The sequence below is a fragment of the Oncorhynchus nerka genome, linkage group LG15 (assembly GCF_034236695.1).
Source record: "Oncorhynchus nerka isolate Pitt River linkage group LG15, Oner_Uvic_2.0, whole genome shotgun sequence".
NCBI classification, from domain to species: Eukaryota; Metazoa; Chordata; class Actinopteri; order Salmoniformes; family Salmonidae; genus Oncorhynchus; species Oncorhynchus nerka.
Genome location: NC_088410.1, coordinates 87,594,179 through 87,618,738, shown reverse-complemented (window position 1 = coordinate 87,618,738; position 24,560 = coordinate 87,594,179). Strand labels below are relative to the sequence as shown.

Genomic DNA, 24,560 nt, shown 5'->3' with positions numbered 1-24,560 from the left:
TGTGTTTGAATCTCATCACGGACAACTTTAGAATTTGAGCTAATTAGCTACTTTTCAACGACACTGAACAAAAATATTACACAACACAAATCTGGGTTTGGCAGATCCTGGGAGAAAGCTACCTGCCCCCAATGCATAGTGGCAAGTTTGGTGGAGGAGGAATAATGGTCTGGGGCTGTTTTTCATGGTTCGGACCTGGCCCCTTAGTTCCAGTGAAGGGAAATCTTAATGCTACAGCATACAATGACATTCTAGATGATTCTGTGATTCCTACTTTGTGGCAACAGTTTGGGGAAGGCCTTTCCTGATTCAGCATGACAACGCCCCCGTGCACAAAGCGAGGTCCATACAGAAATGGTTTGTTGAAAAGTGTGGAAGAAGTTGACTGCCTGCACAGAGCCCTGACCTCAACCCCATCAAACACCTTTGGGATGAATTAGAACACAGACTGTGAGCCAGGCCTGATCTCCCAACATCAGTGCCCGACCTCACTAATGCTCGTGGCTGGATGGAAGCAAGTCCCTGCAGCAATGTTCCAACATCTGAGTAGAAAGCCTTCCCAGAAGAGTGGAGGCTCTTATAGCAGCAAAGGGGGGAACCAACTGCATATTAATACTCATGAATTTGGAATGAGATGGTCGACGAGCAGTGTATGGGAAAATGGTGCGTTTCAATGTTTTGTAGTAAACACAAGAAGAAGCTGTTTCCAATGACATCAGTGTGCATCTTATGATTTTAACCAGTTATGAGTAGACTTTGCCTACTAATTGTTTAACAATGTCATTGGAAAGAAACACTTCTCCCTCCTTTTTTACTACAAACAGAGAAACATGCCATTTTCACATGATGTTGGTGCTGAAGATGAACATGATGTTGCTGAAGATGAACATGATGTTGGGCTGGTGCTGAAGATGAACATGATGTTGGGCTGGTGATGAAAGATGAACATGATGTTGGGCTGGTGCTGAAGATGAACATGATGTTGGGCTGGTGCTGAAGATGAACATGATGTTGGGCTGGTGCTGAAGATGAACATGATGTTGGGCTGGTGCTGAAGATGAACATGATGTTGGGCTGGTGCTGAAGATGAACATGATGTTGGGCTGGTGCTGAAGATGAACATGATGTTGGGCTGGTGCTGAAGATGAACATGATGTTGGGCTGGTGCTGAAGATGAACATGATGTTGGGCTGGTGCTGAAGATGAATATGAAGTTGAAAAATGGCACTTTAAAACAGTATTATTGCACACAGCTTGTCCATGCAACTTATGTGACTTGTTATGCAAATGTTTAGGCTTCCCATAAGATATGGGTTGAATACTTATTGACTCAAGACAATTCAACTTTTCATTTTGAAATCATTTGTAAACATTTCTAAAAACAATCCCAGTGACAAAAAAAAAACTCAAATGTAATCCATTTTAAATTCAGGCTGTAACACTAAATGTGGAAAAAGTCAAGGGGTGTGAATACTTTTCTGAAGGCGCTAACAGGCCAATAACAGGCCCTTTTATACCCACAGAACCCCCTGGTGGTTGTTGCAGACACAGGATTTGCCGAGCAAATTGGGGGAGCAATTAAGTGAGAGCCATATAGCTTTGTATTGAACTGCCACTGTGCAACTGTTTGCTGATCGTTAGTGGTGGAACAACATTCCACTTAGTTTGTACACATCTGATTTAACCCCGTGATTATCATAGAGTTGGTTTTACATGACACTGTATGATTATTAAGTCAGATGTGTTAAATCCACAAAATACAATGACCAAAATAATTAAAATTTACTAAATTTAATAATCCATAAAAGCTGGAACATCATTTGACAAAAACACCAGAAGCATTATTAAAGTTGGTTTAGTATATATTTCAGCTTCAAGAGACAGAAATCAATCCCCCCCCCATATTTCTTCTATAAAATACCTTTTCTCAAGCATTATTATGCAAAAAATGGCATTAGAATATATTACGGGAACTATGAAATCCCAGTGACTGAGTATAAAATTAAGTCACAGAGATATTTGCAGAAGAGAAAGTCCATGGAGTTAAGAGAAACCAAAAAACATATGGTCCACCATTGACATGACTGGCACGAGGCTATACAAAAGTTGTTACTTCCACTTGAACGTTCTTACTACACTTAATACCAGATGTGATCATGCTGTCTGCAGATATTTATACTCACACAAATAAAGTCAACTTCCATGTCTTCAAATACGATATATTGCAAAGATGTAAAATACTGAAGTATTTTTTTCCCTTCGTAGGTAATCGTTTTTACACTCTCAAAAAAGGAGGGGGCTCTCGGTTGGCCAGACCATTGACATTTCCATTTCAGAGACTTTCAGAGAGTTTATGGTGGTTCACCATGTGGGAAATGAAGACTGTCCTTCAAGGCTCACTGATGTCAGATCAGAGAAGTCTGAGTGAGATAGACACCAGTCTTCTCTCTCCTTGTGTCCTGCCTTGATATCTTGATACTAGCGAATCAGCAGGCGGCTGTTTGTGTCGTCACCGTTTATGGCTGATGGGGGAGGCGGGGCTGTCAGAATGCTGGCACGGTCCAATCTGGGCAACAGTTCTTCATTACAGCATTCTATAGGTGGAGAGAGGATTAATGGAGTACATCAAACTTTCAATTTCATTCAAGGAAATGTCCTATACTATATCACCTAGCAAGGGATATTTATCTGCCCTATATAGATATGGAATCACTGGTCACCTTAATAATGGAACACTAGTCACTTTAATAAATGTTTACATACTGCTTTACTCATTTCATATGTATATACTTTATTCTATTCTACTATATTTTTGTCAATGCCACTCCCGACATTGCTCATCCTAATATTTATATACCTCTTAATTTCATTCTTTTACTTTTATATTTGTGTGTATTGTTAGATGCTACAGTACTGTTGAAGCTAGGAACACAAGCATTTCACTAGACCAGCAATAAAATCAGCTAAGTGTGTGTGACCAATAAAATGATTTGATTTGAAGTGCTGCCCTCTCCTGGCCAGTTGGTGCAGTGCATATTTCTGATTTTCATTCAAATCTAGTTTTACATGCGCCGAACACAACAGGTGTAGACTTTACAGTGAAATGCTTAGTTACCTGCCCTTTCCCAACAATGCAGAGTTAAAAAGTGAAAAAAAAAGTGCTAAATAAAAAAAGGAAATAACAATAACGAGGCTATATAGTCCATTAGGCGTGGAGGCAAGGCAAGCTTGGTAAAGAAGCTGGGCTAGGTGTTAGTGAGTAGAGGGACATGAAGACAACTGCCCTTAAGCGTTCAGTACTGAAGGGACCAGAGAGGAACAGGAAATATAGCAGATGTTCCCCAAGCCCATCAGAGACATTACCATATTGCTCACTCCAATCCAATCCCACCAGACTTAAACACCTACGGGTAGGTATGGATAACTGTATTTATGTATTTTTTCAGACCAGCCTGAGAGCTACAGGCCTGACACCGCCCTCCCAGCTCTGCTGTTCTACCCCAGCCTGGCAGCTCCTGTAGTCTGAACAGTGGGTCTGTAATCCCGTTAGTGCCAGTCCAGTGCTCTTGGCGGCGTGGCCGGCCGAGGACAGAGGGGACAGACACTGCCTGAGGGCTGCTGGACTGGCTGGGACCCCTCACTGTGGGACTGAACAACAGATGAAACACAGTCTACAGTTACTGTAGCATAGTCCCAGACCTTTCTGCTTTGACGGCTACCCTACAAACTGGATAAAGACTGAGCACTATGGACATGAGTATGTACAGTCATGTGGACACAGTCACACCAGGCTACCAGCAGATGTAGCCGTTTCCTTCCAGCTCTAATGACGTGGAGCAGTCAACTCTCCATGAATGCTCTCAAGCCATATCAACTCCATCAATGACAAGACAATTTACTGCCAGAGTTGTATTTGCAGCCATTCAAATCAATAATAAAGCTTGTATAAACTACTGATCAAACAAATCCCAAATTGTGTGTCCGTATTGTGAGTTGAGAAGGGGTTTGTGCTCCTTCTAGTAAGGCCGGAGGCCGAGCAGCAAGGCTAGAGGTGTACCAGTCAGGGTATTAGAGGAGCATATTAGTTACCTACTCACCTGGCTCAGAGCTGCTGCAGGGTGGAGGGGACCTTTAGAGCAGGACACAGTTTGATTTCTTTTTCGCTTTCTTCTTTTCAACAGGCGTTTTACTATTTATCTGTCTGACCAAGTCGTAGAAGATCTGCAGGGCAATACCATTGTTTAGTGCTTTGACACATTAAAAAGCCCAAACTAGCCGTATAAATCCAGTCTATAAGCATCATCATTTGAATCATTGGTCAGCAGTTTGATTATTAGTACTCACGTCGAGGACGTTGATCTTTGACTTTGCGGAGGACTCTAAAAAGGCACAGTGGTTCCACTGTCTGGCCAGGTTCTGACCCTGCTCCTTGCCCACCACCCGCTCATCCTCCAGGTCACACTTATTACCCACCAGGATCATAGGCACCTGGGAGAGGAGAGAACAGGGATGAGACAGAGACACAGAGAGAGAAGAGAACAGGGGATAACAGCAAAATGTTACTGAAGCATTTCACTGGGACCAGATGAAAAACACATGGATGTGTGTGTGTGAGAGAGAGAGAGAGAGACTCTTTCAGACACATCCTGACAGTTTGTTCTGGCTGTCTAGGGAGGTAGGTAAAAGCGGAAACTATGACAACTCCGCAGGATAGAAATCAGCTTCCTGCCTGCTTCTCTGTGTTTACATTGCATTCCATGCTCCAGCTGCTCCATAGAATGATACTATGGATGGATGGATGGAAATAACGCTTTGGGTCTCACGGTATGTCCCTTTCAGATGATTAAGCATTGCACCTGTACTACCACTACTGTACCTCATTTTCACCTCGCAAAGTTGGCATTTCCTTCTCATTTAACTTCTCAAAGTGTTGACATACAGGACTTCACTGCTGTCGCTTGCCTTTCTCTGACATTTGTCCAACTGCTAATGATGATGATGTAGTAGTGGAGTCAACTCCAAAATAATGGATTCGACTCCTTGCACGTCGACTCCCGGTGTCGACTCCCATGTGTGTCAAGATGACTCCTAATATTCAGTATTTTTGGAATGGAGGAGACTGATTATGTTCTTTGAAGTACGGCAACTAAACACTTGCATCTTTCATAGCGAGCTAGTGAGGAACAGAGGGGGACAGTACAGGCAGTTCGGCCACTAGGCAGGCAGACAGAAAGGCCTAGTGCACGGTTCTATCAGCAATCAAAGGCTGTACCTCACAATTCCTTGGCTTGGAATGTCTCGCAACTTCAGTAAAGCTGGGGCTGTAATCAATTAACAGTCTAGGATACTGAGATGAGGGAGATGCAACACTTGGCTGTCACCCAGTCACACACACACAGTATCTGCGCATGTGCACGGGTTCGCTTCATGCTGTTCACAGCCTGGTAGTCAGGGCATCAAAACAGTGGAGAAGTTGAGCCTCGCGCTTTAAAACGCTCTTAGTTGTTTTGGAAACTGACCCACTGTTTTTTACGTAAAAAATCATTATAATTGGTTAGGGGTTTTTCTTAACACTAAGAATCCCAATTTCGTTTAAACCTTCACACCTCTACTAGAAAGAGCAGCTCTGCATAGAAGTTGCTATATATAAGCATAGGTCGAGGTTCAGTTTTTCCTTCCCAGATCCTAACTTTAAGCATTAGAGGGAGCAGTTGTTGCAGGAATGCAAGAACAGCGTTTGGGGTCAACTTCACCCTACTCAGGGTGGTATAAAGTGCCCTCTCTCACAGGGCTGTAGGCCAGACGACAGGAAGCAGATGTTTGGACTTGCCCTATAGAGGTAGCGTTGAAGTTTCAAATCCAAACAAACCCTCAAGACTGGGCTGTTGAGCGACGGTTTCCCTAGAGTCCGAGTGGAACCTAAGGTACGTATTTCCAGGCTAGCAAATGCCAGAGGGGGAGGAATGTAGCTGTAGAATGTCCCCAGTCAGCAGCATAGAGACAGGCACTTTAAGCTGCCCGTGTCCAAGAGCCACACCGAGACGTACACATGGAGAAATCACAAGTCAGGCATGAGCCTACTGCTCCAGCTGAACAGACGAGGGCTTAGACAGCAGGAGTCACAAGATCTCTTGCATAAGTAAGTATTGAGACCAAAGGAAATATAAATGTAGTGGCCAGGTTTGCACTGGTCAATTATTTACTGATTAAAGCAATTGCATTTTGATAAATCGTATAGTTACATTGTATCACATTTAGCCTTTAACAAATCCTACCAAGACTCCTCAAAGCTTATTATAGTGGGACATCTAAGCACCTATTTCAGAGTCTTGCTGTGTTCTGTTTTGTAGCTTGTGTCTTCTCTGTGGACAAAGTGTCTGTAATAGAGTGTGGCTAGACCATGAGCCCTCAGTGTCTCCACATTCTCCAACCCTGTGGTAGTAAATGGTGTGTGGCATTCCCATCAAGCACTTGGAGCAGCACTGAACTCACTATGCCCAAACTCAACCAAGAATCCATCGGGAGAGAGAGAGAGAGAAAAAAAACACAGAAAGCATTTCCGTTGGTCATGCATTCCTGCAAGTGGCAATGAAAGATTAAACAGTCTAAAAAGCATTAATGCAACTGAAAGCAATAAACATATCTGATAGAACGGCCTGAGGCATTAATATTAGTCAGAAACATTTATTGCGGCCCCCAAAAAAGTAAAATTGACTACAAAGTGTAAATAGGAGAATTTTGGTCATAAAGTCAGTCTCGTCCAAAACAGAGGTTTGTAAAGTCAAATCAAATCATCAAATCAAATTTTATTTGTCACATACACATGGTTAGCAGATGTTAATGCGAGTGTAGCGAAATGCTTGTGCTTCTAGTTCCGACAATGCAGTGATAACCAACAAGTAATCTAACTAACAATTCTAAAACTACTGTCTTATACACAGTGTAAGAAGATAAAGAATATGTACATAAGGATATATGAGTGAGTGATGGTACAGAGCAGCAAACAGTAGATGGTATCGAGTACAGTATATACATATGAGATGAGTATGTAGACAAAGTGGCATAGTTAAAGTGGCTAGTGATACATGTATTACATAAGGATGCAGTCGATGATGTAGAGTACAGTATATACGTATGCATATGAGATGAATAATGTAGGGTAAGTAACATTATATAAGGTAGCATTGTTTAAAGTGGCTAGTGATATATTTACATCATTTCCCATCAATTCCCATTATTAAAGTGGCTGGAGTTGGGTCAGTGTCAATGACAGTGTGTTGGCAGCAGCCACTCAATGGTGGCTGTTTAACAGTCTGATAGCCTTGAGATAGAAGCTGTTTTTCAGTCTCTCAGTCCCAGCTTTGATGCACCTGTACTGACCTCGCCTTCTGGATGATAGCGGGGTGAACAGGCAGTGGTTCGGGTGGTTGATGTCCTTGATGATCTTTATGGCCTTCCTGTAACATCGGGTGGTGTAGGTGTCCTGGAGGGCAGGTAGTTTGCCCCCGGTGATGCGTTGTGCAGACCTCACTACCCTCTGGAGAGCCTTACGGTTGAGGGCGGAGCAGTTGCCGTACCAGGCGGTGATACAGCCCGCCAGGATGCTCTCGATTGTGCATCTGTAGAAGTTTGTGAGTGCTTTTGGTGACAAGCCGAATTTCTTCAGCCTCCTGAGGTTGAAGAGGCGCTGCTGCGCCTTCTTCACGACGCTGTCAGTGTGAGTGGACCAATTCAGTTTGTCTGTGATGTGTATGCCGAGGAACTTAAAACTTACTACCCTCTCTACTACTGTTCCATCGATGTGGATAGGGGGGTGTTCCCTCTGCTGTTTCCTGAAGTCCACAATCATCTCCTTAGTTTTGTTGACGTTGAGTGTGAGGTTATTTTCCTGACACCACACTCCGAGGGCCCTCACCTCCTCCCTGTAGGCCGTCTCGTCGTTGTTGGTAATCAAGCCTACCACTGTTGTGTCGTCCGCAAACTTGATGATTGAGTTGGAGGCGTGCGTGGCCACGCAGTCGTGGGTGAACAGGGAGTACAGGAGAGGGCTCAGAACGCACCCTTGTGGGGCCCCGTGTTGAGGATCAGCGGGGAGGAGATGTTGTTGCCTACCCTCACCACCTGGGGCGGCCCGTCAGGAAGTCCAGTACCCAGTTGCACAGGGCGGGGTCGAGACCCAGGGTCTCGAGCTTGATGACGAGCTTGGAGGGTACTATGGTGTTGAATGCCGAGCTGTAGTCGATGAACAGCATTCTCACATAGGTATTCCTCTTGTCCAGGTGGGTTAGGGCAGTGTGCAGTGTGGTTGAGATTGCATCGTCTGTGGACCTATTTGGGCGGTAAGCAAATTGGAGTGGGTCTAGGGTGTCAGGTAGGGTGGAGGTGATATGGTCCTTGACTAGTCTCTCAAAGCACTTCATGATGACGGAAGTGAGTGCTACGGGCGGTAGTCGTTTAGCTCAGTTACCTTAGCTTTCTTGGGAACAGGAACAATGGTGGCCCTCTTGAAGCATGTGGGAACAGCAGACTGGTATAGGGATTGATTGAATATGTCCGTAAACACACCGGCCAGCTGGTCTGCGCATGCTCTGAGGCGCGGCTGGGGATGCCGTCTGGGCCTGCAGCCTTGCGAGGGTTAACACGTTTAAATGTCTTACTCACCTCGGCTGCAGTGAAGGAGAGACCGCATGTTTTCGTTGCAGGCCGTGTCAGTGGCACTGTATTGTCCTCAAAGCGGGCAAAAAGTTATTTAGTCTGCCTGGGAGCAAGACATCCTGGTCCGTGACTGGGCTGGGTTTCTTCTTGTAGTCCGTGATTGACTGTAGACCCTGCCACATGCCTCTTGTGTCTGAGCCATTGAATTGAGATTCCACTTTGTCTCTGTACTGACGCTTAGCTTGTTTAATAGCCTTGCGGAGGGAATAGCTGCATTGTTTATATTCGGACATGTTACCAGACACCTTGCCCTGATTAAAAGCAGTGGTTCGCGCTTTCAGTTTCACGCGAATGCTGCCATCAATCCACGGTTTCTGGTTTGGGAATGTTTTTATCGTTGCTATGGGAACGACATCTTCGACGCACGTTCTAATGAACTCGCACACCGAATCAGCGTATTCGTCAATATTTCCATCTGACGCAATACGAAACATGTCCCAGTCCACGTGATGGAAGCAGTCTTGGAGTGTGGAGTCAGCTTGGTCTGACCAGCGTTGGACAGACCTCAGCGTGGGAACCTCTTGACTTACTTGAGGGCTGGGTTTTGATTTCAACAATACTCACTTTCCCACTAACACAGGATACACAACTCGATGCAATCCAACCACAGAACACACAGACAGTGAAACAGACTTGGTCCCAGTTTTCCGATGGAACTGAGGCTTGCAAAGGTTTTAACCATGCATCTTTCCTACAATGGCCGAAGATGTAACTTGCTTTTCCCAAAAGCTCAGGGAGAGAACTGTCGCTAAGTGCATTGTTGGAGCATGTGTTGATACTAGGATCGGGGGAAAAAAAGACAACTGATCCGAGAGAAGCGCTTTCTCAATTCAAATCTTACCTTAACCTTAGAATTATTCTACAATACTGACGATGGATATATTACCACCAATATGGCTGCAAATATTGAGGCAGCTTATTCTAAAGCTTACCCAACCAAAATGCAAGACATCTCCGATTTGGCACGTCATTGCACACATCATGACAAATTAGACAGTAGGGAAATAGAACTCAATTTATTGAACATGAAATGTATTTCAATTAGAATCAAATGGGCCTATTAGCATACTGTAAACTATTCATATTTTAATGCTGTCGTGTCAGTTTTCATTTGAAGCTTCTTTTTATACAGTGCCCTAAGAAAGTATTCACACCCCTGGACTTTTTCCACATCTTGTTTTGTTAGACGGAATTTAAAAATGTATTACAGATTTTTTGGTCACGAACTACACACAATACTCATTAATGTCAACCAGGAACAATGTTTTTCAAAACTTGTACAAATTAATTAAAAATGAAAAGCTGAAATGTCTTTGAGTAAATAAGTATTCAACCCCTTTATTATGGCATGTCTAAATAAGTTCAGGAGTAAAAATGTGCTTAACAAGTAACATAAGTTGTATGGACTCACTGTATGCAATAATAGTGTTTAACATGATTTTTAAATGACTACCTTCCCTTCTACTCCACACATCTGTAAGGTCCGTTAGTCGAGCAGTGAATTTCAAACACAGATTCAACCACAAAGACCAGGGAACTTTTTCCAATGCCTCACAAAGAATGGCACCTATTGGTAGATGGGAAAATGAAAAAAGCAGACATTGAATATCCCTTTGAGCACAGTGAAGTTATTAATTACACTTTGGATGGTGTATCAATACACCCAGTAACTACAAAGACACAGGTGTCCTTCCTACGTCAGTTGCCGGAGAGGAAGGAAACCGCACAGGTGACTTTAAAACAGTTAGAATGTAATTACTGTGATAGGAGAAAACTGAAGATGGATCAACATTGTAGTGACTCCAAAATACTAACCTAATTGACAGATTGAAAAGCAGGAAGCCTATACAAAATATTCCAAAACACACATCCAGTTTGTAACAACGCATTAAAGTAATACTGCTAAAACTTTTTGTCCTAATACAAAGTGTTGTTTGGGGCAAATCCAATATAACACATTACTGAGTACCACGCTGCATCATGTTATGTGTATGCTTGTAATCATTAATGACTGGGGAGTTTCTCAGGATAAAAAATAATAAAACAGAATGCTGCTAAGCACAGGCAAAATTCTAGTGCAAAACATGGTTCTATTTCCATTTCATCAGACACAGATTAATTCACCTTTCAGCGGGACAATAACTTGAAACACAAGGCCAAATCTCCACGAGTTGCATACCAAAAAGACAGTGAATGTTCCTGAGAGGCCGAGTTACAGTTTTGACTTAACCATTTTCAGGCCTTGCTGTATTTATCTGGCAATGATCAACACCAAACTTGACAGAACTTTAAGAATTTTCAAAATACCAATGGGCAAATTTCCAGGCGTGGAAAAGTCTTAGAGACTTACCCAGAAAAACAGCTGTGATCACTGTCAAAAGGTGCTTCCACAAAGTAGAGTGAATCAGAGCTGTGAATACCTACAATACTGTTCGAAAGTTTGGGGTCACTTACAGATTTCCTTGTTTTTGAAAGAAAAGCAAATATGTCTATTAACATAACAGCAAATTGACCAGAAATACAATGTAGACATTGTTAATGTTGTAAATGACTATTGTAGCTAGAAACGACTCATTATTAGGCCCACTTTCAGCAACCATCACTCCTGTGTTCCAATGGCATGTTGTGTTAGCTAATCCAAATTCATCATTTCAAAAGGCTAATTGATCATTAGAAAACATTTTTTCAATTATGTTAGCACAGCTGAAAACTGTTGTGCTAATTAAAGAAACAATATAACTGGCCTCCATTAGGCTAGTTGAGTATCTGGAGCATCAGCATTTGTGGGTTAGATTACAGGCTCAAAATAGCCAGAAACAAAGACATTCTTCTGAAACACAGCCTATTCTTGTTCTGAGAATTGAAGGCTATTCCATGCGAGAAATTGCCAAGAAACTGAAGATCCTATACAATGCTGTGTACTACTCCCTTCACAGAACAATGCAAAATGCTCTAACCAGAATATAAAGAGTGGGAGGCCCCGGTGCAAAACTGAGCAAGAGGACAAGTACATTATAGTGTCTAGTTGGAGAAACAGACACCTCACAAGTCCTCAACTGGCAGCTTCATTAAATAGTACCCGCAAAACACCCGTCTCAATGTCAACAGTGAAGAGGAGACTCCGGGATGCTGACCTTCAAGGTAAAGTTGCAAAGAAAAAAGTCGCTCTGGATAAGAGCGTCTGCTAAAAGACTTAAATGTAAATGTAAATGTAAAAAGACATCTCAGACTGACTACAAAGTTTACTATTGGCCAACTTCATTCTGAAGTTATAGGAGGTCATAGAGATGGTTAAACAATGTGATTCTATGTTTAGCAGAGATCTCCTGTGTATAAAGTGACACAGGAGGGCAAAAAAAGCATCTAATGACACCTATGAAATCAAATTGGTCACATGGTTAGCAGATGTTATGCGAGTGTAGTGAAATGCTTGTGCTTCTAGTTCCGACAGTGCATTAATATCTAACATTTAATCTAACAATTCCCCAACAACTATCTAATACTCACACATCTAAAATGGGTGAATGAGAATATGTACATGTAAATATATGGATGGGCGATGGCCGAGCGGCATAGACAAGGTGCAACAGATGGTATAAAAAGTCGGAAGTTTACATACACTTAGGTTGGAGTCAATAAACTTTGTTTTTCAACCTAACACAAATTTCTCAAAACTATAGTTTTGGCAAGTTGGTTAGGACATCAACTTTGTGCATGACACAAGTAATTTGTCCAACAATTGTTTACAGATAGATTATTTGCCTGTATCACAATTCCAGTGGGTCAGAAGTTTCCATACACTAAGTTGACTGTGGCTTTAAACAGCTTAGAAAATTCCAGAAAATGATGTCATGGCTTTAGAAGCTTCTGATAGGCTAATTGACATCATTCGAGTCAATTGGAGGTGTGCCTGTGGATGTATTTCAAGGCCTACTTTCAAACCCAGTGCCTCTTTGCTTGACATCATTGGAAAATCAAAATAAATCAGCCAAGACCTCAAAACAAAATCAACAAGTCTGGTTAATCCTTGGGAGCAATTTCCAAACACCTGAAGTTACCACATTCATCTGTACAAACATTAGTACGCAAGTATGAAGACCATGGGACCACGCAGCCGTCATACCGCTCCGGAAGGAGAGATGAACGAACTTTGATGAGAAAAGTGCAAATCAATCCCAGAACAGGAGCAAAGGACCTTGAGAAGATGCTGGAGGAAACCGGTACAAAAGTATATATTCACAGTAAAACGGGACCTATATCGACATAACTTGAAAGGCCGCTCAGCAAGGATGAAGCCACTGCTCCAAAACCGCCATATAAAAAGCCAGACTACAGTTTGCAACTGCACATGGGGACAAAGATCGTACTTTTTGGAGAAATGTCCTCTGGTCTGATGAAACAAAAATAGAACTTTTTGGCCAAAATGAACATCGTTATCTTTGGAGGAAAAATGGGGAGGCTTGCTAGCCGAAGAACACCATCCCAACCGTGAAGCACAGGGGTGGCAGCATCATGTTGTGGGGGTGATTTGCTGCAGGAGGGACTGGTGCACTTCACAAAATACATGGCATCATGAGGATTCAGCCTTGACCTGAATCCTAAAGAAAATGTGTGGGCAGAACTGAAAAAGTGTGTGCGAGCAAGGAGGCCTACAAACCTGACTCAGTTACACCAGCTCTGTCTGGAGGAATGGGCCAAAATTCACCCAACTTATTGTGGGAAGCTTGTGGAAGGCTACCCGAAACGTTTTCCACAAGTTAAACAATTTAAAGGCAATGCTACCAAATACTAATTGAGTGTATGCTGTTGCGCCTTCTTCACCACACTGACTGTGTTAGTGGACCATTTCAGTTTGTCTGTGACGTGTAAACGAGGAACTTAAAACTTTCCACTTTCTCCACTGCTGTCCCTTCGATGTGGATAGGGGGATGCTCACTTTGCTGTTTCCTGAAGTCCACGATCATCTCCTATGTTTTGTTGATGTTGAGTGAGAGGTTGTTTTTCTGACACCACACTCCAAATGCCCTCACCTCCGCCCTGAAGGCTGTCTCATCGTTGTTGGTAATCAAGCCTACTACTGTTGTATCGTCTACAAACTTGATGGAGTTGGAGGTGTGCATGGCCACGCAGTCGTGGGTGAACAGGGAGTACAGGAGGGGGCTGAGCACGCACCCTTGTGGGGCCCCAGTGTTGAGGGTCAGCGAAGTGGAGATGTTTACTACCTTCACTGTAGACAATGAACAGCATTCTTACATAGGTATTCCTCTTGTCCAGATGGGATAGGGCAGTGTGATAGCGATTGCGTCAGGTCGTCTTTGAGGACATGGCTAGGGATGCAGTCTGGGCCAACAGCCTTGCGAGGGTTAACACGTTTAAAATGTTTTACTCACATCCGCCATGGAGAGGGGGGGTACTTGTTAGCGGGCCGAGACAGTGGCACAGCATTATCCTCAAAGCGGGCAAGAATGTGTTTAGTTTGTCTGGAAGCGTGACGTCGGTGTCCGTGACGTGGTTGGATTTCTTTTTGTAGTCCATAATTTCCAGTAAACCCTGTCACATGCGTCTCGTAGAATGTAGCTGTTCTACGAGTGGTCTGAAGCAGGTGTTAGATTACGAGCGTTTTCAAGTACAACGTTAAAGAGCGACTGCCTTTACAAAAACACAAATCCCTTTAAAAAATGCCTATGTGGCATCGATACAAGTCAGAAACAGCTATTTGTGTAAATGTTGACTACAAAATGTAAATAGGACAATTGGTCATAAAGCCAGTCTCATCTAAAACCGAGTTTGGAACATCCATGCGTCACAACGGGTAAATGAAGGTTGGGTTTTGATTTGACGATGTCCATTTGTCCACTAACATGGGGCGAACAGCTGCTGTGAGAGCTCTCAATTCAGTAGCATAGACAGTGAGACAGACCTGCCCAGCTGCTCCGACTGTTTACACAAGACAACATGTCGCACATTTTTTTACTTGAGAAACACAGCACCAAACACCTCAGTTAGATATAAAATTGCACAACTAAAAACAGTAAACTTCCTTGTCAAAATTACAGATTTCTTGAGTCATCTTAGATTCATTCTGGGGATTTTGAGGAAGTGAATTAGGATTCCGCATCTACAGTGTCATATAGAGGACAATCCAAATGGGAATCGATCAGCAAACACACCAAGACTGATATCAGTTATTTTTTCTAATGAGCAACAGAAAAACATACGTGCCAATCAGCGTGTTCAGTGGCTCTTTAATAATGCCGTTTCCCAAAACGATCTCGGAGATTTAACGACAGACCACAAGGAACAGCAAGTCAGTTGGGAAACAAAGCCTCGGGCCAGACCACACGGAACAGCAAGCCAGGGGGGAAACAAAGCCTCGGGCCAGACCACACGGAACAGCAAGCCAGGGGGGAAACAAAGCCTCGGGCCAGACCACACGGAACAGCAAGCCAGGGGGAAACAAAGCCTCGGGCCAGACCACACGGAACAGCAAGCCAGGGGGAAACAAAGCCTCGGGCCAGACCACACGGAACAGCAAGCCAGGGGGAAACAAAGCCTCGGGCCAGACCACACGGAACAGCAAGCCAGGGGGAAACAAAGCCTTGGGCCAGACCACTCGGAACAGCAAGCCAGGGGGGAAACAAAGCCTCGGGCCAGACCACACGGAACAGCAAGCCAGGGGGAAACAAAGCCTCGGGCCAGACCACACGGAACAGCAAGCCAGGGGGAAACAAAGCCTCGGGCCAGACCACACGGAACAGCAAGCCAGGGGAAACAAAGCCTCGGGCCAGACGGAACACACGGAACAGCAAGCCAGGGGAAACAAAGCCTCGGGCCAGACCACACGGAACAGCAAGCCAGGGGGGAAACAAAGCCTCGGGCCAGACCACACGGAACAGCAAGCCAGGGGGAAACAAAGCCTCGGGCCAGACCACACGGAACAGCAAGCCAGGGGGAAACAAAGCCTCGGGACCCAGACCACACGGAACAGCAAGCCAGGGGAAACAAAGCCTCGGGCCAGACCACACGGAACAGCAAGCCAGGGGGAAACAAAGCCTCGGGCCAGACCACACGGAACAGCAAGCCAGGGGGAAACAAAGCCTTGGGCCAGACCACACGGAACAGCAAGCCAGGGGGAAACAAAGCCTTGGGCCAGACCACACAGAACAGCAAGCCAGGGGGGAAACAAAGAGCAAAAGGCGATGAAAAGAGTCAATCACAACAAAGTCCAGGGGCCCTATTGGCACACACACAGAAAGTTTAGTCCCGCCCCCAGAAAGAGAGAGGGAACAGGAAAGAGAGAGCTAGAGAGGAAAGGGATTCTACAGATCACCAAAAAAGGGCATCCTCCTCCTGAGAGAGTATCTGTCGAGGCCAGTTCTCTCACTATGCTACTCCAAACACAAGGAGGTAATACCAAGACATGGGACTGTGGTTAATGTGGAGGGGTTGCAATAATAATTGTATTATATTTACTTTTCTCATTCTTGCTGTATGAGCTCAGTTGTGATTACACCGCAAAGACTAGTTCATGGGAAAATGTTATATCGTGCTGTTTTAACTAGCGGCAGGAGTTTTTACTGATCATGTGGCCTGATTAGGAATCAAGCTGGGTCCTAGTTATAAACCTGGGTGCTAGTTATAAACCTGGGTCCTAGTTATAAACCAAGGGGGACACTGGGTGATATGCTACATCATCTCCTGTAGATACTCACATCTTCAGTGTCCTTGACTCTCAAGATCTGTTCCCTCAGGTCCTGCAGGTCGTTGAACGTGGACTGTGCTGTGATGGAGTATACCAGGGCAAAGCCCTGACCGTTCTTCATGTACAGATCTCTCATGGCAGTGAACTGCTCCTGTAGGACGGACAGACACACCATAAGCTCCGCTCTGTCATTACGTCTCTATCCTCCTCAAAGCCTCTTCATTTCACCATAAGTGATCCCCTTCTATAAATTAATTTAGCAGCTGCTGAAAATTTTATCTAGTCTTGGTAGTTCTGAGAAATTATTAATAAAAACACAGACTGAGAAACATTCACTTACTGTGCCGGCTGTGTCAAGGATTTCAAGCATGCACTGCTGTCCATCTACCTCCACTTGCTGCAGAGGAGAAGAAAATACAATATTAGAGAAGGTACAGAGGAAGAAAAAGCACAACACAACATGTTTTTGACGCACAGACCAGCTGCTAGCAATCAAGTTACTCCTGGCCCTTCCTCCCTTACGGGACAAATACCTTTCTGTAGGAGTCTTCTATTGTTGGGTCATACTTTTCCACAAAGATTCCCTGCACAAACTGGACTGTCTGTAAGAGAGGACACAGGCCACAAAAAGTCAGATCAACAAATCACAACCCATCACTAGCACAGGAATATGCAATCATGATGCTGGGGACCTTCAGGCCTGGCTTGTGCTTTTATTTATTTAACCAGGCATAAAAGACAGTTAAGAACAAATTCTTATTTACAATGACGGCCTGACCCCGACCAAACCCGGACGGCGCTGGGCCAATTGTGCCCGCCCTATGGGACTCCCAATCATGGCCGGATGTGGTACAGCCTAGATTTGAACCAAGGGCTGTTGTGACACCTCTTGCACTGAGATGCAGCGCCTTAGACCTCTGCGCCACTCGGGAGCTAGTTGGTACACAAATAAAAGACAGACAGCTGGCCTGAGCAGACAGACAGCTTTATGCTGTCACCCAGACTCACATCTGTTTAGCTATAGCACACAGTGGGTTTTCAAAGGACCATCGAGTTTAGTCTGCTTTATGCTTTCTTTTTTACCAAGGAAAATCTGGTATCGTCGTATCGCGGCAACAGTAGCAGGAACAGAGTGGTCGGGGCCAGAGTAAAATACTCACCAGAGCGGACTTGCCCACGCCTCCCGAGCCTAGCACCACTAGCTTGTATTCACGCATGGCGGGATCTCTTCACGGGACAGCCCAACAGTCTGCACAGACAAGAGAAAGAGACAGAAAAGGATTGTAAAACAAGAGTTTTCCCAGTAAGATCGTAGTCATTCCCAAATTTAGCATGGTTGGGACAAGTAGCAACATAACAAAGGGAACACCCATTAGTGGCGCTCCAGGGCGGAGGTGGTGAGGAGTATATGACCCCAGATGACCCCACCCTTTAGCTAACACAAACCAGCTGTGGGTGTGAATGGATATGCTTGGGTTTAGGCCGCCTGCTCCAATGACACAACCATCTGGCCGTTATGCATGCAGGCAGCACACCCTGTAAGATTCAGTTTATGAATACAGTAACTGAAATCCATTGCTGTACGTCACATGGGCTTGACAACTGGGTCTATATGCAGGCCTATCTTTCTGCTAAAGTAAAGCGAAGAGGCTAGCTGGCAAAATCTGTTGGCAGATAGCCTAGTGGTTAGAGAGTTGGGCCAGTAACTGAAGGGTTGCTAGTTCGAATCCCGAGCCGACAAGGTGAAAAATCTTTAGTTCTGCCCTTTAGCAAGGCAGTTAACTTCCCACAACAGCAGCTCCCCGAAGCATCCAACGTGACAGCCCCTGCACCTCTCCAATTCAGAAGGGTTGGGTTAAAAGCGAAAGTAAAGTTTCGGTTGGGCCTTGTATGCACGCAAGATGATAATAATAAAGGTATACTTATTTATTGTCAATGTAGAACCACAAAACCGCCCAACACTGCTCCTCGTGTCCTTCTTTTGACAGCACAAGCCCTCTAGGGCTAAACACTGAGGGGAGGGAAGCTCCTTGACCTTCAGCTCCCGACACCAGACAGTCTCATTGGATATGAGACCAATCAATCACTTAAGGAGAGACTAATCCTCCTCACCATACAGGAGGTGCGGGGTTTTTTTTTGGGGGGGGGGGGGGACAAGGGAAAGCACACACAAACAGACACACCTACGCTCTACTGAAAAGAAACAGTCAGTGGAGTTTCTGTTCCACACATCGTAGTCCTCATGAGCCATGCGAAAACTGTAATCCTTTTAAAAGCAGAGGAGGACAGACTTAGCTATTAGGATTATTATCGCTGAGGCATGCTGAAGATGTAGGTTTAATGTCACTGGTAGCGTAATAAACGTTTCAGTTCAAATGATGTGTGAAAAACTGTCAACTACAACTAGGCCTACTTTCAAATAGATGTGACCAAATAAAATAAAATTTAATTTGTCACATGCGCCAAATACAACAGGTGAAATGCTTACATGCCCTTAAGCAACAATGCAGTTAAGAAAAATAAGTGTTAAGAAAATGTACTAAATAAATGACAGTAAAAAACAAAACAATAATGAGGCTATATACTGGGGGTACCGGTACCGAGTCAATGTGTGGGGGTAAAGGTTAGTTGAGGTAATATGTACATATAGGTAGGGGTAAAGTCACTATGCATAGATAGTCGTAAGAAAGTCTGCTCCAGTACTGATGCTTCCTGACTGCACTCCTAGCTTTCATACTGGGATGACCTACTGAAGTCCCTCAACAGCACACACGTGCACTGCAGGCCATGTAAGGACATCTATTTAACAACCTCAATCTCTCTCTCCCTCCCGCTCTACTTGTCCTCAATATATCTCATCACAAAACAAACAGCCAAAAGAGCACAGGAGGTTGGTGGCACCTTAATTGGGGAGGACTGGCTGGTGGTAATGACTGGAACAGAATAGGTGGAATGGTATCAAATACATCAAACACATAGTTTCCATGCAATTCACGCTGTTCCAGACATCATTATGAGCCGTCCCCCCCTCAGCATCCTCCACTGCTAAACAGTCTTGCCCCTCATAGTAACTAAGAAATAAGGAGTGAGCCACGCACCACAAACATGCTGAAACCATGACATCACCAACATATAACTCACTCTATGGACAGAGGTATGTCTCCATGTAAGGCTTAAACTGGGAAGATAAGTTGCACAGACAGACAGCATGTTTTAGCCATGTCACAAATTAGTCAAAACAGTATACAGATTATTGGTGGACACAATTCAAATTGTGTTAATAGCCACACTGTAGTAGTAGTTACTCTGACATGTAGCCTATACTTCAGCAGGCTATTTGGAGGGGGGGGTTTCCTAGGATGTTGCTGGTAATCCAGTGACAATGATAGTGAAGCTGTCACTGCGCCTGACACCACACTGACTGGCAGGTTCCTCTATCTCTCCAGACCAGTAGAAACCACACTCCTATAATTTGAGGCACCACTTTACACTTACATAGCAAGTATCTATTCATTACACTCCCCTATTACCCTCTGTTAGCAAAGCTAGCACTGAATACGGTTGGAGTCAGAAGAATTATGGTCAACCACTTGTGGTTCAGGAATTAATGGGGCTAAAGAATGGGCAAAATCTACACAAACTGATATTATTCAAATTGCCACGATAAGGTCACGTCTTCTATCATTACTCATTCAAAACAACTCCACCCTGAAATCACTCTACTAAAATGTCAGGAAATTACAGAAAAATACCCCACACAGTCAGCATCAGCCAGAGAGACAAAATCACAAGGTTAGATGAGCAGAAAATCTATCCTATTATGAGCTAGTTTTTATTTGCACAAATCCATACTGGCCCTTTGTTTTTGACAAGAGAAGAGTCCCATGGTAATCCTGTGAAAAACAGGATTAGCATAAATTAACATTGAAACATTTGTCTGAAGCGTTAGCCCAGATGTCCTTCTCTGTCGTCTCGGCTACATTCTAATGTGGTGACTATCTTCTGGCTCACAGCAGGCCTAGAGGTTTTAGGGTTGATGATGAGGCTGAGGGCAACCTCTACTCTAAACTCTTGGCAAGTCATTCATTAAATTTAAACCAAAGAGGCAACAACTGTTGGTAGTAACCGTTGTGAGTTCAGAGAGGGTTTAAGCAAACTGCTGATGTAATCACTGACTGAAACTGCCAGTTGAAACTAGCACAACTCAAAAACCACATGGAAATTGGAGATATTTGTACATCACTGGTTAGAGGACAACCTGCAGAACACAGTCAGCTATATTTAGATACAGGGATCCTCAAAACAGAGAGAGAAATTAAACACTTTTGTCATTCACTCATCGATTATCAAGTTGAAATCAATTGTTTGAGAGGGGGAGATGAGGTTGCATGTCCTGTTAAAACTATCACAGCTCCGGCCTCCCAAGTGGCGCAGCGGTATAAGGATTTGCATCGCAGTGCTTGAGGCGTCACTACAGCAGACCCAGGATCGATCCCAGGCTGTGTCACAACCGGCCGTGACCAGGAGTCCCATAGGGCGGCGCACAATTGGCCCAGGGTTACCCGGGTTAACGGGGGGCTTTACTTGGCTCATCATGCGCTAACGACTCCTTGTGACGGGCCGGGCGCCTGCAGGCTGAATTTGTCGTCAGTTGAACGTTGTTTCCTCCAACACATTGGTGCGGCTGGCTTCTGGGTTAAGCGGGCGGGTGACATCCACGTCTCCCGGGGATCACTGACTGGGTGGATGGATATATACTGGCTGGGTGGATATATTCATAGCTTATACATTGCCTCGTTTTGATATTACTTGACAGCTTAACTGTCGTGTTAGGGTAGTAGATGCCCGCGCAGTATGATGAGTTGGATATTTGTTTACATAGCCATCAAACAAGTTGCTTGTTTTGTCCTGTTTCTACCAATGCAATTCATTGAGAGAGAGAGAGAGAGAGAGAGTGTGAGTGTGTGAGTGAGTGAGTGAGTGAGTGTGTGAGTGAGTGAGTGAGGCCTGTAACAGTATCATGAAACCCCTTATTAGGAAGAAAGTATGTGTATGGTTGAGAAAAAGGAAGGAAGGGAGAATGAGATGTTCCTGATTACAATTGTATCCTATTTGTTGCTCCTCTCCCATCTTGAAAATTCTCAGTATTCAGTATACTGAGTATTATCAGTATTCAACAGCAGCAACCTAGAATTATATTGGGGTCTAAAGGGTCTAACACTATTCAAAGGCCACAATAACCTATATATGATTGGTTAGATGAGGACTTATAGAAAGCTTATCTATATTTTGGAACGGTAAATGTCGGGAGTCTGCCATCATAGAAAAGGGAATGCATATTTTTCCTGTTAGTTAACTAAAACGAACCACATTGGCTGCTATTTAAGCGATAGTTTGATTGTCAAATCAGTGTACTGGTGTGCCAGCGACTTTTAGAGAGACCGCCCCAAATGATCAGTGCCGTGAGAATGAGAATTATAGCTAAATTCTCATTTCTGCGACCCCCTACGCGTATGGGATATGTGATTCCCCCCCAATTCGATGTGGTCAAAACGCCAGTTTGCGTAATGTAGTTAAACATACTGCCCACACAATGGAAAGTAGCATATACTATACATTTAATTATTTTCTAATATCTAATGAATCTTTATTTAACATGATAGTAAATCAAGTAAATGTATAGATTTGTTAAATAATTACACATTTATCCCTAGTTTAACCATTTAGAGATGTTGAAATAATGCGCTCTAGAAAGAGTTTTCCATAGGGACCGTGCAGCAGCAGCCCATTCATTTGACTTGCCTACTGTAATCCCTGCCAGCGACACCCTCCTAGCTGTTTTACAGCAGCGAGTATCTTGGCTACATCAGGAGAACCAACAGACATCCACATGTCAACCTAAACAAAATTGTTATGCAGCTATGATCTGGCCTCTTGCAAAGTGGTCAGTCGACATCACATGAGCGGACAGACAGATAACTAACAAGTCAAGTACTACAGACTAACAATCAACACCTAACAAGGTAATTTCTCTAGCTAGCGAAGAGTTGACGCAAGTCAAACTAACGGTACCCAACTATTTAGAATAAACTTGATTAACTCAAATTAGTACATAACGAACGTTAGCTACACATGCGGTACCTAAGCAAGCACACTTGTGGCGTAGCCTTCAAGTAGGTCTAAAACGAATTCAAAATACAAATGCCAGCTAAATGTTACCTAACTAGCTTAATAGCTTGCTAGTACGCTAATAGTTAGCAAACTGTTAGCGACTGATGATTGGTCGACGCTTCACGAGTTAACGTAACTAACTGTAGTTCCATGCATTCCTGTGCCTCTGTACACAATACAAAATATAAACTATAGTACACATCTTTGGATAAAGTTATATTTTAAATAGCTAACAGACGTGGATTGTATCTTATCTAGTAACATATGTTTTCCACAACCCTATAGTTAGCTAGCTACTGACTGTTAGCTACCTGCCCTTCCGCCTGGCCTTGACTAAAATGGGAGTGCACTACATACAGCTTCTAGTGGGCGTTTAAATTTCTCATCTCAGTAGCTAAATGCAGCATATTCACTAACAATGTGTCATGTCTTTCCTTCGAACTTACATAAAATTGTTGCACCGACATTTTTTTACGCGGGTGGCTTTTTGACGGCTAAATAAAGTAAGCCTTTTTACTCTCACCGTTTCTCGCTCCACTCCGCCAGTCTGTGTATATCCAAAGACGTTGGATAAATGAAGATGGCTCACTCAGGCCATTTACCATAGGAAAAAATGTGTCAGTTCCTGTCTACTTAAAGGGGCGTCTCTTCCATAGAAACCAACGTTTACTTGGGTCATTGAAACAATACATGAGAAAGTGGGATGTCTCGCTTCTTTTGCGTCTCTGATATCCCCGGTCCGGCCCCGTGCGCAGGAGACGTCCTTCCTAACTATTTATCTTATAATGAAAATGTGAAATGTTGCGCGTGTTCCGTTTGTGGTAGCAGTGGATGTGCCACATAAGGAACAAAAACTTTTTTTTAATCATCAACATGGCCCATGACAGTTCCTGGCAAACCCAATCAGTAAACTCTGCAAAAAGCATTTAAGCAAATATGTCAACTTTATTATCAAACCATCTCTGTTAGTTTGACTCTCCTTTGACTTCCTCCTCGCAGACTGGGTCACGGCACCTATGTAACCGACTGTGTGAACAAAGCTAGTTTTGAACATTGACAATAGAGTCAAATTGATGCAAGAGTTATAGAGGCACACCCACACATTGTGTGCAGATGCATGTTAACGTTTTTGAGAGAATGGAGATGGCATGTGACAGCGGTGACTGACAAATTTCTTTCATGCTCCTCCAAGAACAGAAACATTTTTTTCCAACTGTTATTGGGCTGTATTTCCTCTTCAGATTTCCTGTAGCTGAGGACAGGTTTGTGTTTTGTGTAAATGAAGGGGGGGAAATGCTCACATGAGTTAGTCTCCAACAACCACTGGCAGTCAATTTTCACTGAAAAGAAAACTGTCAAACATGGACAACTCTTTCAGGATATCTAGTGTATACTGCCCTCTAGAGGGTGACATGTTTCAGGTTTTATGGTTTTATGCCTTGAGAGTTCTCCAGGCTGAGATGGCAGTCTCTTGAATAACATAAGCAACACAACACCAAAGCAAATGGTGTAAAAAATACATACTGAGGTTACCTAAGATCAAGTGGTATGGTGAGAGTATTGAAAACTTAGATGAAAAGCTATTGAGGATGATCGCGGACTATATTGCCACTCCTATTTGTCATATCTTTAATCTGAGTCCTGGAGGGAAGCAAAAGTCATTCTGCTACCTAAGAATGGTTAAGCACCCTTTACTTTTGTTTGACCAGATACAATGCAATTTCACTGTTAAACAAATTAACAACAGACTTTCAGCATGCTAATAAAGAAAGGGCACTCAACATGTACTGCACTGACACAAATGGCTGATGATTGGTTGAAAGAAATTGATAAGAAGATTGTGGGAGCTGTATTGTTAGATTTCAGTGAAGCCTTTGATATTATTGACCATAACCTGTTATTGAAAAAACGTACAGTATGTGTTATTGCTTTTCAACCTCTGCCATATCATGGATTCAGAGCTATCGATCTA

The 24,560-nt window shown here is 43.7% G+C and overlaps 1 protein-coding gene across 4 annotated transcripts; it reads right to left on the bottom strand.

The window, feature by feature from the left end:
• Window positions 1-1,775: 1,775 nt before the first annotated feature.
• Window positions 1,776-23,220, bottom strand: LOC115143474 (ras-related protein Rap-1A-like). 4 transcript variants are annotated; one of them, XM_029683939.2, is made up of 8 exons: window positions 23,112-23,220; window positions 17,578-17,666; window positions 16,951-17,019; window positions 16,758-16,814; window positions 16,428-16,568; window positions 4,345-4,488; window positions 4,090-4,221; window positions 1,776-2,594 (listed from the first exon to the last, which is right to left on the bottom strand). In XM_029683939.2, the coding sequence occupies exons 2-7, from the start codon at window positions 17,632-17,634 to the stop codon at window positions 4,132-4,134; spliced, it is 558 nt and encodes a 185-aa protein (XP_029539799.1). In that variant the 5' UTR covers window positions 17,635-17,666; window positions 23,112-23,220; the 3' UTR covers window positions 1,776-2,594; window positions 4,090-4,131. The 4 variants fall into 4 exon arrangements, with proteins under 4 accessions (XP_029539799.1, XP_029539797.1, XP_029539798.1 ...); XM_029683937.2 differs by having other exon boundaries at window positions 4,098-4,221; XM_029683938.2 differs by lacking the exon at window positions 23,112-23,220 and adding an exon at window positions 23,035-23,057 and having other exon boundaries at window positions 4,098-4,221.
• Between the last annotated feature and the right edge of the window lie 1,340 nt (window positions 23,221-24,560).

Coding starts and splice junctions, on each gene's coding strand:
- LOC115143474 (XM_029683939.2), bottom strand. CDS start 17,634: ATGCGTGAATACAAGCTAGTGGTGCTAGGCTCGGGAGGCGTGGGCAAG. Junction 16,569..16,757: donor TCCTTGACACAGCCGGCACA/GTAAGTGAATGT, acceptor TCCGTCCTACAG/GAGCAGTTCACTGCCATGAG. Junction 4,489..16,427: donor GAGTCAAGGACACTGAAGAT/GTGAGTATCTAC, acceptor CTCCTCTCCCAG/GTGCCTATGATCCTGGTGGG.